Source organism: Pseudomyrmex gracilis, unplaced genomic scaffold (genome assembly GCF_002006095.1).
Source record: "Pseudomyrmex gracilis isolate BER0280 unplaced genomic scaffold, ASM200609v1 scaffold_39, whole genome shotgun sequence".
NCBI classification, from domain to species: Eukaryota; Metazoa; Arthropoda; class Insecta; order Hymenoptera; family Formicidae; genus Pseudomyrmex; species Pseudomyrmex gracilis.
This window is the reverse complement of record NW_018020623.1, coordinates 348,785-370,219: the sequence shown is the minus strand read 5'-3', so window position 1 is coordinate 370,219 and position 21,435 is coordinate 348,785. Positions and strand designations below refer to the sequence as shown.

The window sequence follows — 21,435 nt, the reverse complement described above, 5'->3', positions numbered from 1 at the left end:
ATTACCGCTTCTTATACATACGATATAGACTCATTATTCTTAAATAAACTCCAAAATAAAAAAAAAAAAAATTTCATAGAGACGAAAAGAGAAATCCCACACAAAGTATTGTAAAGAAAAATTATGTTTCCATTACCGTAGTGTATAGATAAGAATCATGTTGTAACTGTGAATGAACGAATGCAGACGGAATGAATAAAACTATCGAAATTTACTCTTTGTATTAATATCACATATTTCACGTGTATACGTCTCGTTACTGTAAAAAAAAAAAAAAAACTTGTTTCTGTCATATTTCTTTGATCTTGTTCCGTGCTGCTGTTACGTGCGCGGAGTGTTGTTTTGGTTCTGTTCCGTGCTACGTTCGCGCAATTTGCGCGTAAAATATCTTCTGGATTGTCTCGTCGCATGTGTGTCTCCCGAGCAATCTTCCCGCTTAAAAGCGCTACATCGTAATGTGTTTTCGTTCGCAGCCGCAGCAACAATGAGAAAGAAAACAGAAACGCAACTCGCGCACATACATAGCACGGAACAGAACCCCAATGTTTTACGTGGCACACAAAAAAAAAACTATCGTGCACACTGGGAGAAGGAACATGTAAAATGCGCCTCATGGCCGCTCTTATGCTTCTCTTTTGGGTAGCACTTCTGTTTGCTTCTGTCACTTCTGGTAATATGAGCCACTCTATATGTACATGCGCTATATGTGTACATCGAATCGTTTCTCGAAACTGGGTCTTTTTATGCGCGCGCAAAGCGCGCGCGTATTGTATCTCTCGAGATAGATGAAATACGAGGCGATTCTTTTTATGCGTATATCTATTGAGGAAAGCCCGCATGCCCGCAATTTATCTCACCGAAATACGCATTAGGGAATCGATCGGCGAATCTTCTTTTCTTCTCGGCGAGAGAACAAATTCGCGAAAAAAAATGAAGAATCTCACGTAAGAGATCGAAGGAAATGTATAAATGTTGGTAATTTATTTACCAGTTCTGTGTATTGTGTTTCAGCGCGATTTTATTTTTCACGCGAGTTCTCTCGCGCGTTCGTTTGTTTTAATCTTTCGTGAATATTGAGATCACGTGGGACTGGATAAGCGCTTACCTGGTGGACGTTACCGTTTCTCAGACGTTAAAAATGGAAATGTGCTAAATTGTATCTATTGTTACTGTGCGAGTGAACGTCACATGACTCGCTATCAATTTCTACATTAACGGGAGGGAAACGCAGCGATCGGTCACTGTATAATAAAAAAAAAAAAAACGAACAAACAAACAAATGAAGAATTTACTTCATCTTAATTGTCTAAAAGAGGGATGATATGTCAAATGTAAGTGCACAAAATGCCGGGCATAGTCCAAAGTAAAGTATTATTGTCGATAATTTACTTTTTCTCTTTACGAAGTAGATTCGTTTACAAGCAATGGAGCAACTTAATTACTTAGATGAAAGTTAGCGTTAATTTGATGATACACAATCAGTAAGTTTTAAGCCTATTGGGAACTAAGGTACGTATGTACGATTAAAAAAAATTAGTAATAAATTTGTATTTCATGTATATACGAACATTTCTTCCCGATGCCGACGGTGCTTACAGGACTAGATCGCGTGCAGTGAAGCACGGGCAGTGGCGCAAGCCGGGATCGACTCCGGATTTTCGCCATCACAATTGCAATTTCAACTACGCGATAGAACATCGTTACGGTAGTCTACGCACGGTTTTTTTTCTTTTTTTTTTTTTTTTTAATCGATTAGAACTATTGTGTTTGGATATTTTATCGCGAGGACACTTACAATTTATACAAAATTCGCGTTCGGATGTTGTGTGTGTGTTTGTGTGTGTGTGTGTGTGTGTTGCTTACGCGAAGATTAACAAAACTGTGCTTATCTCTTTATACCGGCGTCAATTTTTACAATTTCGATTTTTTTTTTTATACGATGGAAACTTACCGTAGTAGCAAAACATTACGAAATATCGATACTATGTAATATGCATTCCAAAGAACTTTGGTACTTGTTACGCAGATACATTTACAATTACGCCACCGATCAGCACAGATACTGCGTTCTACCTGTACACTACAACATTGTTTTTAATATTTATTTTTTCACTTTGCATATGAGTTATGTATAATATGGTATAATCGTCATGGTGCGCCATGTAACTTAATCGCTCTACCGACGTTTTATATCAGCTACGATTTATATTATTATTTACGCCTTTATTTTATACAAATTCCGCACTTATTCTCTTATCTTTCTCTCTCTCTCTCTCTCTCTCTCTCTCTCTCTCTCTCTCATATAGTTTATTACACGCGTTTGTAATATATATATATATGTATATTATATATACGTTTGATGTGTGTTTAGTATGTTATCTACAATGTCGATGATACAAAAGTAGCTTGTTCTGATTAAATATTGTTTAATTGTCGCAGTCACTAAATTTCTCGTGTTCTCATCATAAGCACCCAGTGTAAGGGCGCAGCGTGGAATCTCGATGATAAATGCTACTTGCATATACATTATTAAGTATAGATCCAGTCGAGGCAGTAAATATCTTCTTATAATTTTACAATTACGCGCACAGTGTGTATAATGTGGTGTAAAAACCAGTCAGCGACACTTAAATTAAATCTCATCGATAGAAGTCGTATTATCTCTGTCACGTTATATCGTGTTGACGTTGTTTTAACACTGCCGGTTTGTTGCGTATTTTCGAGCAGATATGTGTCTGGATATCAGAACTTTTGGAAGTGTGACATTCTCGCAAAAAAAAAAAAACAAACATTCAATTGACGTACATACGTTTCCAGTTACAATGTATATTTTTGTATATATTCTTGTATTTGTATATATTCTTGCATGCCAAAGAGAGAAATAGGAATTATGTGTGTGTGTGTGTGTGTATGTTGATATGTTTTCTTGTACGTAATAACTCGCAAAGATATTATTGATGATCTCTTTTAACTCCGGTAATATAAATATGCTTGCAAAATAAAATTTACAGTTGTAGAAAGAGCGATCACAAAAAATCGGCGCGATAGATGCAAGATATTAAAAACAAAACAAAAAACCTTAACGCGAACAAATGACTTCTTTTCATTTCCTCGAAACTACAACTCTCCGTAATATATTGTACGCGCGCGATGTTCGATATTTCTCACAAAATTTTTCTTTTAGTTTTTTTCTCTTCTCCCCTCACCTTCCCCTCCTCCCCAACGCTTAATACTATTTTAACAAGAACTCTTTTTATTTTTTTTCTTTCTCTCTCTCTTTGTCTTCCTTTATTTGTTATAGGTTGCTCTGACCCGTTTTGGAACTCAAACTTCTTTCAATAATAATAAGCTCTCTGTATTTGCATACGTTTACATGCATGTACATATCAGTGAACGAAAACACAAAGCGCCATGTGCAAACCCCACGTCGCGGCATTGTACTATGATTCAGACTGTACAAAGTGTCCTAGTTTGTAGTGTGTGTTGCACCTAAGCTCTGACAGAGCTTAGGCAAAGTTCCGCAAATATTTGCATCGATTACAATGCGTCGCGCATTGCTAATAATTAACAATTCGGAAATTGTAGTTATTAACGGTTGGTTACGACATTAATAGATTAAATTGTCGCAGTGTGTCTTATTAAATAATTCACACGCGCATTAAATTCGAAATTCGCATTTGAAATTGTCTGTTTGTATTTGTTTCATAAATTTAAGTTGATATATATTTATTGTACATATATAATGTATATCGGAGAATATTCGGAAATTAGCTTATTTATAAATTTTTGTTGTTGTTGTCAACGATATAGTTTTTTTTGCCAGACAAAGAGACCGTAGATTGTGGCAGTGGCGATGTCAGTGATCTGCAGCGGTACCAGAGTCTATAGTTTTTATAGTATATATATATACAATACATGTAGATAATACAATAAAAGCTCATAATAAAGTGAGCGTCTATTCACACGCAGTACATCGATCACTGTTCGAAAATGATTTAAAGACGCCAAGAGTCTCGTCAGTCTTGACTCAATATATGATATAAATATATATATATATATATATATATATGTATGTATATATACATATATATTTATATAGCGTACATGTGTCATTGTACTTATTATACATACTATGTACAAATTTATTCTTCGGATATCTTATTATTACGAAAAATAGGATCACACTGAGACAACATATTCCTTTCTGTGTACTTGAAATTGATAAAAATATCAACTAAAATCGTACGCGATTTTTAATTCTGATTCAAAATACATAAACTTTAAACAGATAATTAGTTTTACAATTTATCGAAAATTTGTTCAAATCGCAAAAGCAAGACCGTCAACGATCGAATTTGATTTACGTTGGTTTGCTGAGAGGAGCGATACAATTTCGAGGAACGCCGAACACGCCGGCTTAGTCATATACATACATTTGCCTATATATATAGTACATATATATCAGTAATTATACTAGATACTATAGTACATTACTATACATAGTACTATACAGTAGTAGATTAGATTCCAACTAACGCGCGGAATGTATATTATAATATCCTCGGTGTGAATTTTAACGAACAATTCAGAATTTTTGCCGAGGATTGTTGTTGGTGCGAGTTTTATTTTATTTATTTATATTTTTTTTTAAAGCGACGAGTGACGATTATCGTATAATACGTCAGGAGAGATATTCTATATTCCCATCAGAGATTAATGCTAGCTACTCTATACACACGGTAATCGTCTTAAGTCAGAAGTCAGGAGTCACAGAGGGTCATGTAAAACGACGCCGACCGATGTTGTTGCGTCAATGCAGGGATTAATAACTCATTAGAGGAGAGAGTTGATCTTCCTAACGACAACAATATAAATCACGTGACACAATTAGCTCGCGTTTCCGCGTTGTAATGCGAGAAAAAAAATTGCGTGTATTGCCCACGGCAAGCGATGGAATAAAATGAGTATAATTTGCAATTCCAAGAGAGAACAAAATGATTTCGCGATTCATTCGATCAATTTCTTCGTTACGATACACATATGTAAATATATATACATATATATATGTCAAAGCGCGTGACGCGCACGCGAGAATATTTCTTTATTGTCAATTCTGTTCCTTGTCTTGTCGTGAATTGTTGTCTCACGGTTTTATTCTCCAGTCAGGTAAGGCGTAACGTTCGTTTTCAGATGTACCTGTCAGCGCGCGTCTACAACCGTCGCGTTCTACAGCTGTCGTTTCACAAATAGAAAAACCAAATGGGTTTCAGCTGAAACGGTCATGTGAAAATCGAAGCTGCCCTTTCTCCGTTGTCTTTCTAAAACGTTCGCTTACAAATTTACATTCTTAAATTAAAGAAAACCGATACTAATGAACAAAAAAGTAAAAAAAAAAAAAAAAAAAAAAAAAAAAAAAAANTTAAATTAAAGAAAACCGATACTAATGAACAAAAAAAAAAAAAAAAAAAAAAAAAAAAAAAAAAAATAGAAAAGAAATCAAAGATCTTTTGCAATAATGTTTGGTTTTTCTCTCGCGTTTTTCACCGCGCGCGCGCGAATTATATTCTCGAAAAATAATACCTCCTCTCGAAGTTTCATCGATGAAAGTCAATGACGCGCGAACGAAGCCTTGAGTTCTTCGTCCTTCGAGTGGTTCGTTTCTTGTTTAAATTGGACAGTTTCGTTCTAGTCCGGAGTTTTTCTCTAATAAACGCCCGGACGTTCCTTTTCCCTGCAATTGGCGCAGCCGCGTCGTCGTCCCCGTCGTTTGGTCGTTGCTTCGTAATAGTCGCGCTCGACGTTGGGATACACCACTGCTCGGGATAGCCAATTAAAATTGACGCGAAACAACGCGAAACCGTCCACTTTTCGTTGCTGCGTGTTTCCCCGGAAGTGCACTCCTTCTCAATAAGACCTCTTGTCCAGAATCGATTGCATTATCGAGCTCTACGGACTGAAATGTGCACTTTCGACCGATAGAAACTACTTTTCACACTTTATTACTTTACCAGAGAAATTATCTAAAAAAAAAAAAAAAAAAAAAAAATACAAAATTTCTCAATTACATAAATTATATCATCTGTAAAACAAATAGATTTGCATAATAATAAGATGAGCTTTCTGTTTAAATAAGAAATGACTAGAATAAAAAGAGAAGCCGTTAGAACTGAGACAAAAATTTACGAACGGTCTTTCATGAAAACGCGTAAGCGATTTCTTCGCCCTAACGTTCCGGATTTTATGAATCTGATTTTAGAATCTTGTCCGCGCTAACGCGATTCTAAAATCAGAGAGATAGGCGTTTCCCAACGCAGTGTGTAACATGATTCTCATATAAGGTGGATTTGCGCGCCCAACTCCGAGTCCGAAAACTGTTCGCAATGGCCGTTTCCTTAAGTCGTAATCCTCCCTTAGCAAACTTCTCCGAGCTGCACACCGGGGTCGGCGGAGTCGGCTTGCTAACGCTACTTATATAGTATTATTATCTTATCGTTTAAAGTTTAAAGTGGTCAACGCAGTCCTCGACGATATTCATCCTCGACTGAAGTCCCTGAGCGATGGATTTACAAGTGGATGTACAAGAGTCACGAGATGGTTCGATGATCGAAGTACGCGTGTGATTGCGTGCAGGGCGGTCGTGGGCAGATCTCAGGCCGGATGCAACGTCCGTATCTGCGGATGGTGATGATGACACAGGTACAGAACGACGAGGGTCACCAGAAGAAACGAGCTGCTGGTGTTGCTGCTTGCGCTGGACTCATCGTAATCCGTTACGTCGCCGTTGTTCTTTTTACGACCTCGTCCTTCTCGGTCTACGAGAGAGAGAGAAAGAAAAAAGAAAGAAAGAAGAGAAAGAGAGAGAGAGAGAGAGAGAGAAGCATAGATTGTTATACATATATGATTTTAAAAGCACAGTAAGTGGCACTTATCGCAAAAAAAATAAAACAATTCCGAATCATACATGTTGAAGTAAATAAATAATTTATTTATACGATAAATTTATTTGCGAAGAAAAATATAAATCCTTGATCGCTTGAGGCTATTTGCGATGATGGAAAGAATTAAAAACAACGCGCGGACGTGCAATTATCTCGATTGAAATTAATATTTCTATAGTCTTTTAGCGTGTATACCTCGATCCTTTAGCATATCTTGATTTCCCTCCAGGATATTGTTCCCTGAATTTTGCCTTAGTTTACCTGCAAACAGAGCGAGATATTGAACGATATTGTTCCTCAGAAGCTCAGAGTTTATATTTGGATATTGGCAATATTGTCCGAGTAAATATTTACGAATACTTTTATGCATAAGCAATAATTATGAATATTCTCCGTCTTCTGCTCGTCTTCCACGCCGGCGCGCGGTCAATTTCGTATTAATAAAGTGTTGGTTCTGTTAATGAAACAGGTGAAAGTTTTTAAATTTGTGCCAATTAGGAAGTATTTATTTAACAACTTGCCGTGTTTTGTTACGTAAACGCGAGAACAAATCGGTGCCAGCTTTTCGTAGGGTAAGTGAAGAATTATTCAATTAAAATCTCGCCCGTGTTATTCCGATTTTTTTTTTCTTTCCTCGTTTCGTTTCTTCTTTGATTAATTGGTGGTCCGCTTAATATGTCTTTTTAAAGCAATTTGTTTCGCGACGTATTCGGTTTCGCGGATACGTCACGAGACTACTAATGACGACGGTTGTTAAATCAATTGCCGGAGAAATAGCGCGATGACAGCGAGCACGAAGAGAGAAAAACCGATTTACAAGACAAGACACATTTGTGAGACGGAGAAATAAATACACGTCTCTGATTTAATGAATTCAAATTGCTTTCACTTGTTTTGACAACGATTTCGATTCTCGCGTGTTTCGTTACAATGTCGGGATTGACATTTTGCGTCGCTTTTCACAATAAAATCTTGAATGAAGGTAGGATATCTCGTTTTTCGGAATTTACTTAACGTAGTTTCTCGTAATCGTATGCAAGATAATTTCGATACGACGAAAAATACGATTCAATCTGTCTCAATTGCGACACAAATGCGATGATTGATTTTTCGTCTTTCGCGCGGAGTCCAATTTTAAACACCGATAGAAAAAAAAAAAAAAAAAAAGCGAAGGTGAGAGATGCTGGGATGGTTCTCTGTCGCTATTGGAAAAGCGATCTAGCGTTTTGCTCGCCGTGAGTGCACGTGAGTTCGTTTGTTTCCGTGAAAAATGCGACCCCGGAACCGTGTGTTTTCTCAAGTAATGAGGAGAGCGAATGAGAACACGGTCGTTCGTACTCGATAGAGGAAGGCCGAGCGCAGATTGTGAAAGGGCTTAAGGTATGACCAACGTGTTTGCCTTCACGTCGTTAAGTTTCCGCGCGGAGTTTCAAGAGGGTCTCCGTTTTGCTTTTGCATGCGCACCGAGTATACATAGATAATCCTCCAAAAACTGCACACACACACACACACATGCGACCGGGAGTAACGATCGCTCTGGTAAAGAGAATAAAAATAAACTAAAAAAATAATCTAATTAAAAGTAATTGGCCGTCCCGAATTTGCTTCGTTCTTAACAAACGCTATTAATTCCACCCCGATTATCCGTTAATGAACTTTGTGGTAATTCGAGAAAATTTAATTTCTCGAAACTCCGATCCGGATGTGTGTATAGGCAAGTATTTATCTCGCTGAAAGAGAGAGAGAGAGAGAAAGAGAGAAAGAGAGAGAGAAAAAGAGAGTTGCATGTGTAGCGAGATGGAAAGAGTTCAATAAAATTGATCTGCCCCGAGAAGAAAGAGAGAAAGAGAGAGAGCGCCGAAACCGATCTCTATAAATCTTCCATCGGGCAATGCAACGTCGCCTCCCAATCTGTTGGCATCAAAATATTTTGCATATATCGATTTCCGGGTGTCGCGCGAAACGGGAAGTCGGACCGAAGACGGGTCAATAATAAATCCCGGATTTTTCATTATGATGGCGCGGAAGATACACTTGGTGAAATATGAAAGTGAGGCGCGCGCGCGCGATGACATCACCTTCGCGCCGCCGTCGGCCGCTTATTATTTATCGCTTGCCGAGCAACGTGGCCTCCTCGCGCTGCTAATTATGGCAGTTACGTCTGGAAATACCGTTTCAACGCGAGCAAGCGGAGAGTGAGAGACTATGGTGAGAGGCACATTTAAATCTTTGCGCCGGAGATAACGTCAGAACGAGATGATTTACGAAGAGACTACGCGACTATATGTGTGTCCCAAATTAATTCGCGCCATACGTACATACGTATGTACGTATATACACATACATATATATATATATATATATATTGCATTTAAATCCAGCCATTTCGCGCTTCATGAAAACGATTGCGTGTGTAATATAAGGGCCCGCGCTGTGTAAAAACAGTATTCGCGGCTGAGAGTAGTTTCTCTCTTCGTGTAAAAATATCGATTAGCCATAAAACGAAGAAGACGGGAGCGAGCCGAGATGTTTAAAGTTTTCCTCCTCGCGAAATGAACCATTAAACCGGCGAAGACTCGGGGCGTCTCGGAGGTATATCATGACCGTCGAGAGTGTCTTAAAGCACGTGCTTCAAACGGCAGATTTTATATCGGCGTTTTTCATCCTGATATAGTGCATATACACACACACACACAGCACTTTATATCATATTATAACGTTTAAGAGGCGCGGAAGCGTCTCACAGCGCAACGTACACATTATGAAATGTGCGAACCGGAAGGTAACCGTACACACAAATCCATTCCGCGATTATATCCCGTCGTCACCGAGCGCGATTTTCCGTCTCTTGTGTACACATGTAGAGAGAAAAAAAAATTCCCATATTTTTATTTTTTCCGGTCAAAAAACTTTGCGAAACCCAGTTGCACGAGATGTAACAGAAAGAAACACGCGTCGATAATTTTCAAAAACCTCGAAACCGAATCAGAGAATATAATACACAGAAAATACGAAAAGCGACCGAGCTTATGTATTGTTTTTTTTTTTTTTTATACGACATTTTGCATTGAATATATATATATATATATATTCTGCGACGACGCACGGGGAGAGAAAGAGAAAGAGAGAAAGAAAGAGAGAGAGAGAGAGAGAGAGAGAGAGAAAAGGTCGAGCGTAGATAACAAAATACTTTACGTGCGCTTAGTTAATACTCATGCGGAGCACAACGAAATACGGCGAAGCATTGCGCGGGGCGCACTGACATGTAATTTACCATCTCCTTTGAGAGGACCGCGATGTATTGTTCCACAAAGCTCTTCCCGCTATTATTATCTCTTTGAATACATCAGCGTACTCGAAATACCACGCCAAGAGAGAGAAAGAGAGAGAGAGAGAGACAGAGAGACAGAGAGACAGCCATCCGCGAATTGGTACTCTAAACGTCTGCTCGCCGTGCATTTTGTCCCCTCGAATCCTCATTTACATGCTAAAGATAAATCCAATAATGCCGCGCGCACTCGAAGAACTCGCGACTCGGTAAAATCAAATACCTTACCGTCAACTTCTCCGCACCGTGTATGAATACGTATGTAATTCATCGCAGTCACATGGAAGCGCGCGCGTATAAGATTCTAATCTCAAAAAGTTATTACAACATACGCGTGTAGCAGAGAGATAATATTATAACATACAGCGGAGAGAGATGATTTTTTCCTACGCGAGATTTTACTTCCCGGTAAGAGCGTTAATACATACTAACCGTACGCGCGCGCGCGTGTGTGTGTGTGTGTGTGTGCGCGCGTTGGCAGCGCTTTTTTCAATCTTTCAGAAGAAAATTAAGCATATACGTTCTCTCTCGTGTCTCTCAACTTTTCTAAGTATCTCGCGGAGAATATTTAGAGAGTATACGCCACACACGCAACGGGTTCGTGAGATATACGCTAACGCGTACGCGCGACCCGAAGGAGGCGCCGTTTCCCTTTGCGGAAACTTTTGCGCAGACTTGGCCTTTTTTTTTTTTTCAGCGCGATGAAAAGCAGGTTGGTAGGTGCAAGAGCCGAAATGGTATTCATCCGGGTCTCTTTAAAAAGTCGTTTCTCTAAACGTCTATCTCTCTGCTATCGCGAAACTGCGGCACGGCGGCCGCCATCCCCCTGGTGCATTCTGCACGAGCTTGCATCAAGTTTCGCGTCGACTTTTGTGCGCGCGCGGCTTCCCGCGACAGCGTGTGAACGACAAGACGGTCGGTTGGTTGGTCGGTTGGTTGGTCGGTCGGTCGGTCGGTCGGTAGGTCCGCGAAAACCCGTCGACGGCTCCTATTCATCCGCGATTTCACGCTGAAATAGTACCCTCCTCCGCCGACTCTCTTCTCCTCCGCCGTAGTCTCGCGATGGAGGAGCTCGAACTTAGTCGGACGGAAAACTTGAAATGCCTTAACAAACGCGAGCGACACAGATTCTCGCGGACGCGGCTTTTGTCGCGTTTTTTACGAGCGATTTGTATACACCAAACGTTTTACCATGCTCTCGCGATATTGTGTCACCGCGAATAACTGTTCGAACGGATTTGGTTTTTCTTTCTCGGCGAAGAAGATGAAGCCGAACGATAATTGTCGCGTCTCTCAGTAGCGAGTCGCGTCATCTTCGATTGATGATTCGTGTTTCTGGCGATGTCGTCGAGAAACATCATAAAGATACAATTTTTAGAGACTATTGAACAAAAATATTGAACAAAAATATTTAAACAACATCATCATCGTTTGTTTGACCAAAGTAGAGAATATCAAAATATTGGAGAACACTAGACGATAGACATCGAAACAAGTGCGACATGTATTCGATATATATCTACACATATATACATATACATATATATATATATATGTTAAAATGCACACACTTGTTCCTTTAACTGGACTCAAACGGAAAGGGAGTGTTCGACGTGCGGATTCGATCGCGCAAACTAGCTACTCGATCTAATTAATCAGCGACCTGTTCGTCCGCCACAAGTACACCACGCTTCATCATTCGAAAAGTACTCAAAACACAAAGCGAGCAATAAGGACGATCGATCAATCTGTCTATATAGTTCGGGCAACGAGATTGAAATAAATTAATTGACTAATTAATCTAATAATTCATTATTTCTGGACCGAATAGTTTTGCGATTACAGTGAAAATCAATTTCAAAATCAGGTTTGTTGTTGATATTTTTAATTCGGAAAACACATTTTCTCGCCATGTTAAAAAAAAAATAAAAAAAAGCTCAAAAGGTAAATTTTTGACCGCTTGTGTATTTCACAAAATTCTCGGTCAATCAGAGTTTTGCGAACTGAACTTATCGGATAGAACGAGAAATTATATATTTGCTTTGAGAACGCACGATTCAAGTGAAGTCACTTACCTTTGTTTTTGGCGCTGCCGGTGGAGTTCGATAGTTCTGAAAACGAAGAAAGAACAACAGTTCAGTATTTTATTCGAACGTGCACATTGCGCGCATACATCAAAGTGCGCGTCAAACACAATCGCGAACTAACAAAAAAAAAAAAAAAAAACTCGTCACGAGCAAATATTATAAAGGGAGGAGTGATTCGGTCTCAGCAGCAACTAAGAAATAACGAGGCCCGGACAGGGTAGTCTTTTCAAGTCTACGCTCTAACTCACGACTTAGTTTATGCATGTTCTAACTCGCAGAGATTCTAACTCCTTGTTATCTTTCACTTTACGAGTGCAAACAATTTCGGCGCTCGCGCGCTAGGAATAGCGCGCCTCGCGCACTTCGCTGTTTTCAGGACGGCGATTCACACACACACACACACACATACACATACACACTTTGCAGCTCGGAGAGGGTATCGTGCACCCGCAACTGCATAGAGACGGTCGAGTGGGTATACAAGAGGAACTTTCCCGCGAGTTGCGATTCTCCGAATCGTAGGCGCGTCACTTCTCTCGACCGTCCCGCGAGAATATTTTTGCGAAATATTGTTTTATTCATAAAGAGAGACAGCGCGAATACTTTTTTTCCGTAGTATAAGATCTGAGGCCTCTCGTCGGATTTCCGTTCGACATTTCCGAGAAAATTCCTAAACTATTTTAAAGCAGCTGCTGCTTAATCAGTTGCAGCGCCCGAATGCGCGAGAAGATGTTTTACTTTCGGCCCGAATCCGATTCCGAGCGGAGTATTTTAACATTGTAACAGTGTGCGAACGATATATAAACTTTTACGGCAGTCTTTCCGTTTCGTGAAAATATTTTTGTGTTGATTATTATTTTTTTTTTGTTTTTTTGTTTTTTTGCTAACTGAAGTGTAATCGTAAAAAAAATACATCGAGAAAAATTTCAAACGAAAACGCGCTGCGTGATTATACTTACGATATACTTTAATGCTGCCGTCAGTGTCGCCCAGTGAGTTTCGGGAGACACATTTGTACGAGCCGTAATCCGCCTGACTGACTGAATTTATCGTCAGTGTCATGTGTATTTTGTACGCGTTGTCCTTCAGCACGGGCTCGAATTTTCCTCCTGCAACACGCAAAATCGCCGGTAATACATCACGCTTATATAATTTTACAGTTTCGCTCCATTGTTTAAAAAAAAAAAATAAAAGATATAAATCCTTTTCAGAATCACGTCGATTGAATTAGGACGGTTTTGAAAAATGATACACAGGAACGGCCGCGAACACATCACCGCGCGCGCGCGCGCTCTTTGCCCCCAATTTCAGAAAAATCGCGCTTAAATCAACTCGGCGCGCACAAATCGGAGGAATAAAAAAAAAAAAAAAAAGAGAGGAAACACAAATTAAAAAAAACAAAACAAAAAAAAAAGATTCGCTTTTCCGTCATGTGCTGTCAGTCACGTCTGACCGCGAGGTTAACTCTCCGTCAGTGTGCCTTGACGTGATTTACTCTTTTCGGGAGTGCGGATGAAAATAGAAGTACGACCGGATCGCGCAGCGGGTATTTTTATCGGGGAATATATATGTACGCGACGATAATCGAGGGTTTTTAAATGACCGTCCGCGTCGTCCCTCCGCGCTCGCTCGCGTTCGCGGTATGTGGGTCAACCCGCGACGCGCGGTGACAATACGGAAAATCTCATAGAAACGGCTCGTTACGCGACGCCGAGCGCCTGCCTCTCCTCCAACAATAAAGGGTACGGACGAGAAGAAAACCGGAATCCAACAAAGGTCTGTTTCTTAATTATTTCCTGCTCCCGGAGAAGTCGGTCGGACGATTTAATAAGCGGTTGGCGGGATTTATTATTTGATGTTCTGAGGGAAGCTTCTTCTCCGGAGAGATTAATTTCACGCAGACGCGGCTGTGCTTCTCTTTTTGTTCTCTCGCTGTGTATATATACACGATTCATCAATTCATTATATTGTTATACCTACTTTATCCCATTATATCTTATGCGCGCACACGCGTTATAATAATGCGAACTATCTGACTTCCGCGTTATCACGAAAAACGCATTATCCGTTTTCCGGGGTCCATTCTGAGTCAAATCCAAAGTACGTTCGTATCCCTTTTATTGTTCCCGTTTTGCATTCGAGCCGGCGCTTTTCGCGCGACACCGACTTCGGATGGAAGATAGCGTTTCGAAATCTTACGGGCCGATCGAGCCGAACACGGAAGCGCCGTTGAATGGCATCGATCGAAACAGAAATCACGTTAACTTAAGACCGTCGCGTGTCGAATACCGAAATAGTCACGCGACACAGTGGCAGACACGTTGCGCGCGCCGCAAACGGACCGTCTTCCTGATTGAACTATTGTGACGTCGCCTTTCGACAGTCGCGGGAATTTCGGCAGACGACTGTCGATCTGAACGGCGGGGCCGTTTCCGACCCGAAATCGAACGCCATTTATTATTACGGCGTCGACCGGCCGATTCGCCCCCCGCGTTCCGGTCCCCGGTCGTGTTCGATAAAACGCGCGCGATCTTATAGACGTTTGGATTGATTATGCAAAGCTACGCGTCGACGAACGGATGTGAGACGTTGAAAGGCGACGTCTGACCTCTTCAATGGCAATGATCTCAAACTCGCTAAGCTTCCAATTCAGAGATGCTTTCCTTCATTCTTGGACCCGGGTGTAAACGCGCAGCGTTGGAACCAGAGAGCGAAAGAGCGAAACACGCGCGCGTCGACGATTTCAAATATTAAAGAACACAGAAATTTATATACAAGGAAATCGTAAAAATATCTACTAAAAGAAAATATTATCTTTAAGAAGCAAGCAAACTCTTCGAGCATTCGTTCCAGATGTTTACAGTTCGACTACTTACTTTCGATCGAACCGTTCAAATTATCTAAATATCGTCACAGAAAATGGCGGAAATATTTTTCTCAAGTTTCTGAAATAAATGTGTGTGTGTGTGTGTGTATGTACGGAGAAAAGAGACTTCTCTCTCGCGCAAACTTTGCGATACGTTTTTATTTTAATTAACATTTAATTAACGTTTGACGAAGTTTTTGTTTTTTTAACGCCGCCGTTACGAATCCGTTTTTGCGCTCGTATTGTCTTCAAGAACTCAACACACAACAACTGTTACCCGGCCGAATTCCCTCTTGCTCTTAACAAACCTTGAGAGAAGAAACTGTCTTTCACTCGCCGTTTCCGCGAGTTGAGGAGAAAAACATTGTTGAAACGACAACTGCTTTTGTAAAAATGGCGCTCGCCTCGATGGACGGAATTCGGCGCTGTCAGTTCGCGGGCGTTTGTTTCCGCGGAAGAATCTCCGTCTCTATTGTGTACTCACCGGAGGAGATTTCGAGGAGAGGTCCGCAATTTGTATAGAGGCAAACTTGAATTATGCGGAGTGAGTCGTCGGAAAATGTAGGTTATTGAAATCCGTCCTGATACACACCGGAGCGTTTGTATAGTAACGACCGAATAAACGCGCGCCGCATTGAATCCGATAAAGAAGAGATCGGAATCCGATGTTTATTTATTGTAAGAAAAAAAAAAGGAGGTAAATTGCGAAATTGAATTCGATTACAAAACGAATAAATAGGTTTGCTAAAATTCGATCTTTACAACAATAGGTATATGTTCGATAATTCGAGTACACCGAAGAACGTAACGAAACTAATGGCGTTTAAAGTCGGTTTGCTTTGTCACTCGATTGACCGATTGTAACGTCGCTCCTTGAAATACTGCAGTATTTCTAACGTGGTTTGATGTCGTCACGAAGAACTATTTCCGATCTTTGAACGGCGAATTCGACGCTATCCGCCGTCGGCATCGATCACGACACGTCTTGTTAGAACGCGTGAAATCGCTTCCAATCATTTTTCCAGTCACGCCATTCGTACATGCATTTCGCGTAGGATCCGTGCGCCGCGATATTTCTCGCTCGCGCGACGAGCGCGAGGTCCGTAATCGTCAGACGACGCGAATGTGTATCACGCGTTGTTTCGTCTCGTCTCGTTTCGCGTCGACGTGTAATCTCTCGCAAAAATAACTTAACAAACACACTCGCCAACAACGACGAAACCAAAAACAAAATATCAATCTGTGTTTAACTTTGATCACGTACGAGCCAATAATCGAGCTGCGGGTAAAAAAAAAAAAAAAGAGAAGAAACGGACGAGACGGATTCTGACATGAGGCGATCAAAAGCGAGATGAAATTTTTACAATCGCGCCCGTTTTGCCGGTTCTGTTTATTTGAATGCTTTCAATTAGACGCAAATGGAAATTGGCCGAAAAAATGAAAGAAACACAGGATGCGTGCAATTCGAACGGAACGTTTTTACCGGCCCCGGGGCGTTGGCTGCAGCGCCAGAGTGCACTACGCTGTAACGAATATGTAACCATAAAAAAAAAAAAAAAGAACAAACGAAGCCGTCCCGGCCGTTTGATGCTCTCGAAAATGAATTGACAGCGACTTTCCACGATGGTTTAATCACTTTTCGCAGTTTTCCCCGAGATCCGTCTGTTTTTATGCGCCGCTGCCATCGCGCAGCCACAAGATCAATCGTCGGGAACGTCGAGCCGAATCTTGACGCGGCGCGTCTCGCTTGTTAATTTAAAACTTCCGCTCCGATAAAAACCCGAAGTCGAAGAATTCGTCGAGTAGCGCATTATTTATTTATTTAATAAATAAGTGAGATAATTAAATCCTTTCCTTTTTAACCACCGCTTTATTTACGTACCGCCATTAAATCCCATTGATTAGCGTGCGTTCGGCATTTCGGAAAAATTACAGGAAGACGTCTCAGAAATTTTTATACGGAGCGAAATCTCTTAATGCCACTTTATCCATGAATTCGATCTATGGAAGTTAATTCCCCTAAATGAGATTCTCCCCGCCAGAAACACGTCGAGGGGAGCGTTGCTTTTAATTTAACACGCGGTCGGTGCTTGTATATCTTGAAAATAAATGCAGGAGTAGTAGCAATATGGCGATTACAAGAGGCAATCTAGTTTTTAATACCGTTAGATTTATTTATTTAAGGAAGCCGAGAGCGCGCCGGTTCGCGTCCGCGCGCGCGCGCGCGCGCGTTACGCGAAAAACACGTGCGCGCGCTCGCGCGCCAACATCTCGCGGCTCTTCTTTTCGGGGCCGTTTATTCGACCGGAATTAGCTTCTGAATAATGCATGCGAATCCCGGTAGCACGTTAAAGGTATAACACGATTTTATCTGGCATTTATGAGGGAAGGCTAAGGACGCGCGAGACTGAGAGTATATATATATATGTATATGAAACGCCAAACACGGACCGGGATCGTCCTTTTCTGCGTCGACCGTTATTACATCGCCGCTGTGGTTAGCATTTGCATCTGTATCGAACGCAATAATGTCGGGGCACACAATGCGAGTTTTTGACCCCCTTCCTCGCGATTTACGTGTGTTAACACGTAATTTCACGTACGAAGATTTCTGTCAATCTACCGCGCTCTACCAGTGAAATTGAAAGACCACAAGCATACTTTGTGTTACCAGTTGATATACGAGATGGGGAGAGAAGGGGGCAAGTTGTCACACACACGCAGATTTTATCTGCTCTCGCTTATCAAATGAAATTTGAGAAATTATTCTTTTCTATTCGTAAGTTTTCTATAATGTAAGTTTTGCTACCGTGATAGTCACAGCTTTTAATCAAAACAACAGCACTTACTGGCACTTGCGAGCACTTTTGTAAAATTTGACGAATAGATTTGTCTCTTTATTTTTTAGTTACTTTAATGTTATTACAAACAATATCGCGTACGGTTTTTTTAACAACTAGCGCAACACACAGGCGCGCGCTACGCGCACGGTGTTATTGTTTTTATTTTAACGTGTTGTGTCAGTGAACACAACCTGTCACCGCGATGACACCTACGTACATACGTCTTACAAACCATATAACACACATATGAAAGATGTCAGAAATAACGCGTGAAAATCAAACTCGAAAAATAGTGACAGGGAGAAGTGGAAAAACAACTCGTGACTAAGGTCACGTGACTATACTTTGGTCACGTGTCTTTAAAATCGTGACTAAAGTAAAGTCACGTGACAGAGAAAAATAAAAAAATAACACGTGACTACGGTCGCGTGAAGCAATTGAGACTATAAACAAAATTGATCGTTTCGGTCGTTCTTGAGATATTGCTCCATGAAAATCTCCTCGCTTCGCATGAATTTCGCATATAAGATGCTCTCTTACCGCGCCTCTTGATTCGTGCGACATGAATCGAGTAACACATCCGAGAAACGTCTAATCAGCGTCGAGATAAAAGTGGCAACAATCGATATCGAGAGAATCGATTGCGATTATATTTACACACGTTTTTTCCGAATAGGATTTGTTTCTGGTGTCACTTTGCGTCCCACCCTATCTACGCACGATGCGGTTAGTCCGCAAAATTGCACAATGCGCAATTTCCCGACAGCACGCTAGATGCAGACAAAAGAGAACCGTAAAACTACAAAAGTGTGTTTATAAGAGATACGCGGCGATAGAACGGGGAGCGGTTAATTCATCGTTACGTGTCGTAACTTTCAATCGTGTAACGAAACGCACCGGCGATTACAGTGTTTTTCGCAATGCGGCTAATTCTCGGCTGTAAAAGCGCGCGGTTTAACCGCGTGTGCGCACGGCTTTGCCTCCCTTCCCGATCTCGCTCCCTCTTTTTACCACCCCCCCGACAGCGCGATCAAACGCGCTCGACGAACGTGTGTGTGTGTGTAACGTCCGTGATCCGTGAAAAAGATATGCGAATCCAAAAGAAACGGTCCGCGGATCGATGCAAAGTACTAAAGCCGTCTTTTATAGGCGGCGCATAAAGCTGAAACGCTTATACTCGCGCTTCGCCCGATGTGTGTGTGTGCGTGTTTATGCGTTCGCTATGAAGCTTTCATTATTCAGAGAGTTCGTTACAACCGGTTATTTTCCTTCTCGCGAATGCACACACACACAGACACACCACACGCGTAGAAATACCGCGTCGGGGGGAAGTGTAATTATATATCTTTCTCTCGCGCGCGCACGCGCGCGGGTTACATGAATCGTCAAAAAAACGCGATGCGTGCCGTGGTTGAGCGATGCATATTGCAAGACTGTAGAGTCATCCCGACTTTCTATCGGGTCATGATTCTTTCATGAGACTCCGTCGCGAGCAATCGCAACCTCTTATACGATAGGTATATATATATATATATATAAGCATGTGCCAGCCAAGTTTTTTGTTAATTTATCGTCTCTCCCCTTCTTTTCCCTCCCACCGTAAGTGAATACCGAATTTAATTATATGTAACTCCGTCGAGTTACAGGCAGATATTCATCGCGCTCGATCCGACGAAAACTCACCTGTCATGATCTTGTCCTTATCTCTCGTCCAATAATTGATAGATTTCGGATAAGCTTCCGAGAAACACTCCAGAGTCAGCTTGTCGCCTTCGTGAGCGCCCACCAACTGATTCTGAACCCATATCATCGGCGAAACTGGAACAGTCGAAACCCAACACACAACTTCGACTATCTCCTCCGAGTGTCGAGATTATTCTTTTCGCTCTGCAAACTTTGTCACAGCGCTATGTTCGATACAGTTATTTTTGTCAGAACTTTGTGTATAAAATATTTCTCTTTCGAAATGTTGCGTTGTATACCAGATTACATTTGAACGATGCGATTAATATCTCTCAAAGAAATTTTGTTATGTATATATATACAGTTGTTTTTCACATGGAATAAGAATTCACAAATACGTCTTGTAATATCATTGAACAGATTCGATTTGATACAAAGTGCAGCAAAACGCCAAAGGATAATACGTACAATGCACGGTAAGCATTATTCTTTTACTGACTGATGGCGGCACTCCGTTTGATGCGATGCACAAGTAGGATCCCATGTGCAGTCGGTTTACCTTTGTGATATTGAGGAACGTACCTTCCACGCTCGCAACTGCAACGCACAAGACACATAATAAACTTGTAATTAAAAAAGTATCGTAAATGCATATTGTGAAAATGCGTTCGCATAAACTACTACTAGGATATTTGTTTGCAAAAAAACAACAACTTACTCGTCACGTGTATTTTATATAAAATATTGAGAGAAAAAAATTTCTCACCATCAGGATCTGGTGTATTAATATTTACTGTCTCTTCTTCGCGACACGGTCGCGCAATACAATACTTTTCCGCAGAAAATTTTTTTTCAAATCACGAACGCGTGTTTATTGTGAAATTTATTGAAAGAGAAAAAATTTCATTTGTCGATGCAAAAAAGAAAAAAAGGTATAGAAAAATTTCGCGAAGGGAATTATGACGGAAAGTATCAATAAGCTCTTGGAACGAGAATTTCCGTGGGAAATATGATCGATGTTATCGGTGATAAATCGAGGTGGGCGTAACTTTTGCGCGCTATGACATCGAATGTTTTTGGTGTCAATTGATTTTTCGCGCGAAACACGCGCGCGGAACGTCAGTTCTCAATGGAATTTGCCAAATTTTTTATTTATTTTTTTTTTTTTTTTTTTACTCTAGGAAATATTATCCGCGGGAATTTCGATCAGGTTATAGCCGTATATAGACAGTTCGATGTAGAGAAAAGTGCGTGATGTCGGGTTGACGGTTTAACATCGACATTTTTTTATTAGCACTGACAGCATGGAAGAACCGAAAACTTTCCGGACATCTTTTTGCGATCAATTTTTATTAGAATCCGAATTTCTTGTTCGTCTCGTTTTTAGTTTCCAATCGTATAACAGAAGATCAAAAATAAAAATGCAAATGTTTGTTTAACCATCACTAAAAAAAATCGATAAAAATTGTTACCTGCAAAACGATTCTATTCTTATTGAAAATTCTGCCGAGTCATATTTTTCGCATGAAACGCATTCATTCCCGGCGAAATTCGCCAATGTTACATTTGCGCGACTTTTTTTCGCATCAATATTATTGTTCGTATCAATGAAAATTGATTGCCGACGTCACTTGAAACGTATGAACGTTTCAATATTTAAAATCGACTTCGAACACATTTAAGAAATTTG

At 40.7% G+C, this 21,435-nt stretch overlaps 1 protein-coding gene across 1 annotated transcript in view; it reads right to left on the bottom strand.

Moving 5' to 3' along the window:
• Nucleotides 1-6,055: 6,055 nt before the first annotated feature.
• The window catches only part of LOC109852904 (opioid-binding protein/cell adhesion molecule homolog), a 163,770-nt gene continuing 148,390 nt past the window's right edge, over nt 6,056-21,435 (bottom strand). The window contains exons 5-10 of the mRNA XM_020424476.1: nt 20,214-20,342; nt 19,746-19,880; nt 13,313-13,462; nt 12,342-12,377; nt 7,134-7,199; nt 6,056-6,812 (exon numbers count right to left, since the gene is read on the bottom strand). Coding sequence (XP_020280065.1) covers nt 6,649-6,812; nt 7,134-7,199; nt 12,342-12,377; nt 13,313-13,462; nt 19,746-19,880; nt 20,214-20,342 — 680 coding nt within the window. The 3' untranslated portion in view covers nt 6,056-6,648. The remainder of the gene's footprint in view (nt 6,813-7,133; nt 7,200-12,341; nt 12,378-13,312; nt 13,463-19,745; nt 19,881-20,213; nt 20,343-21,435) is intronic.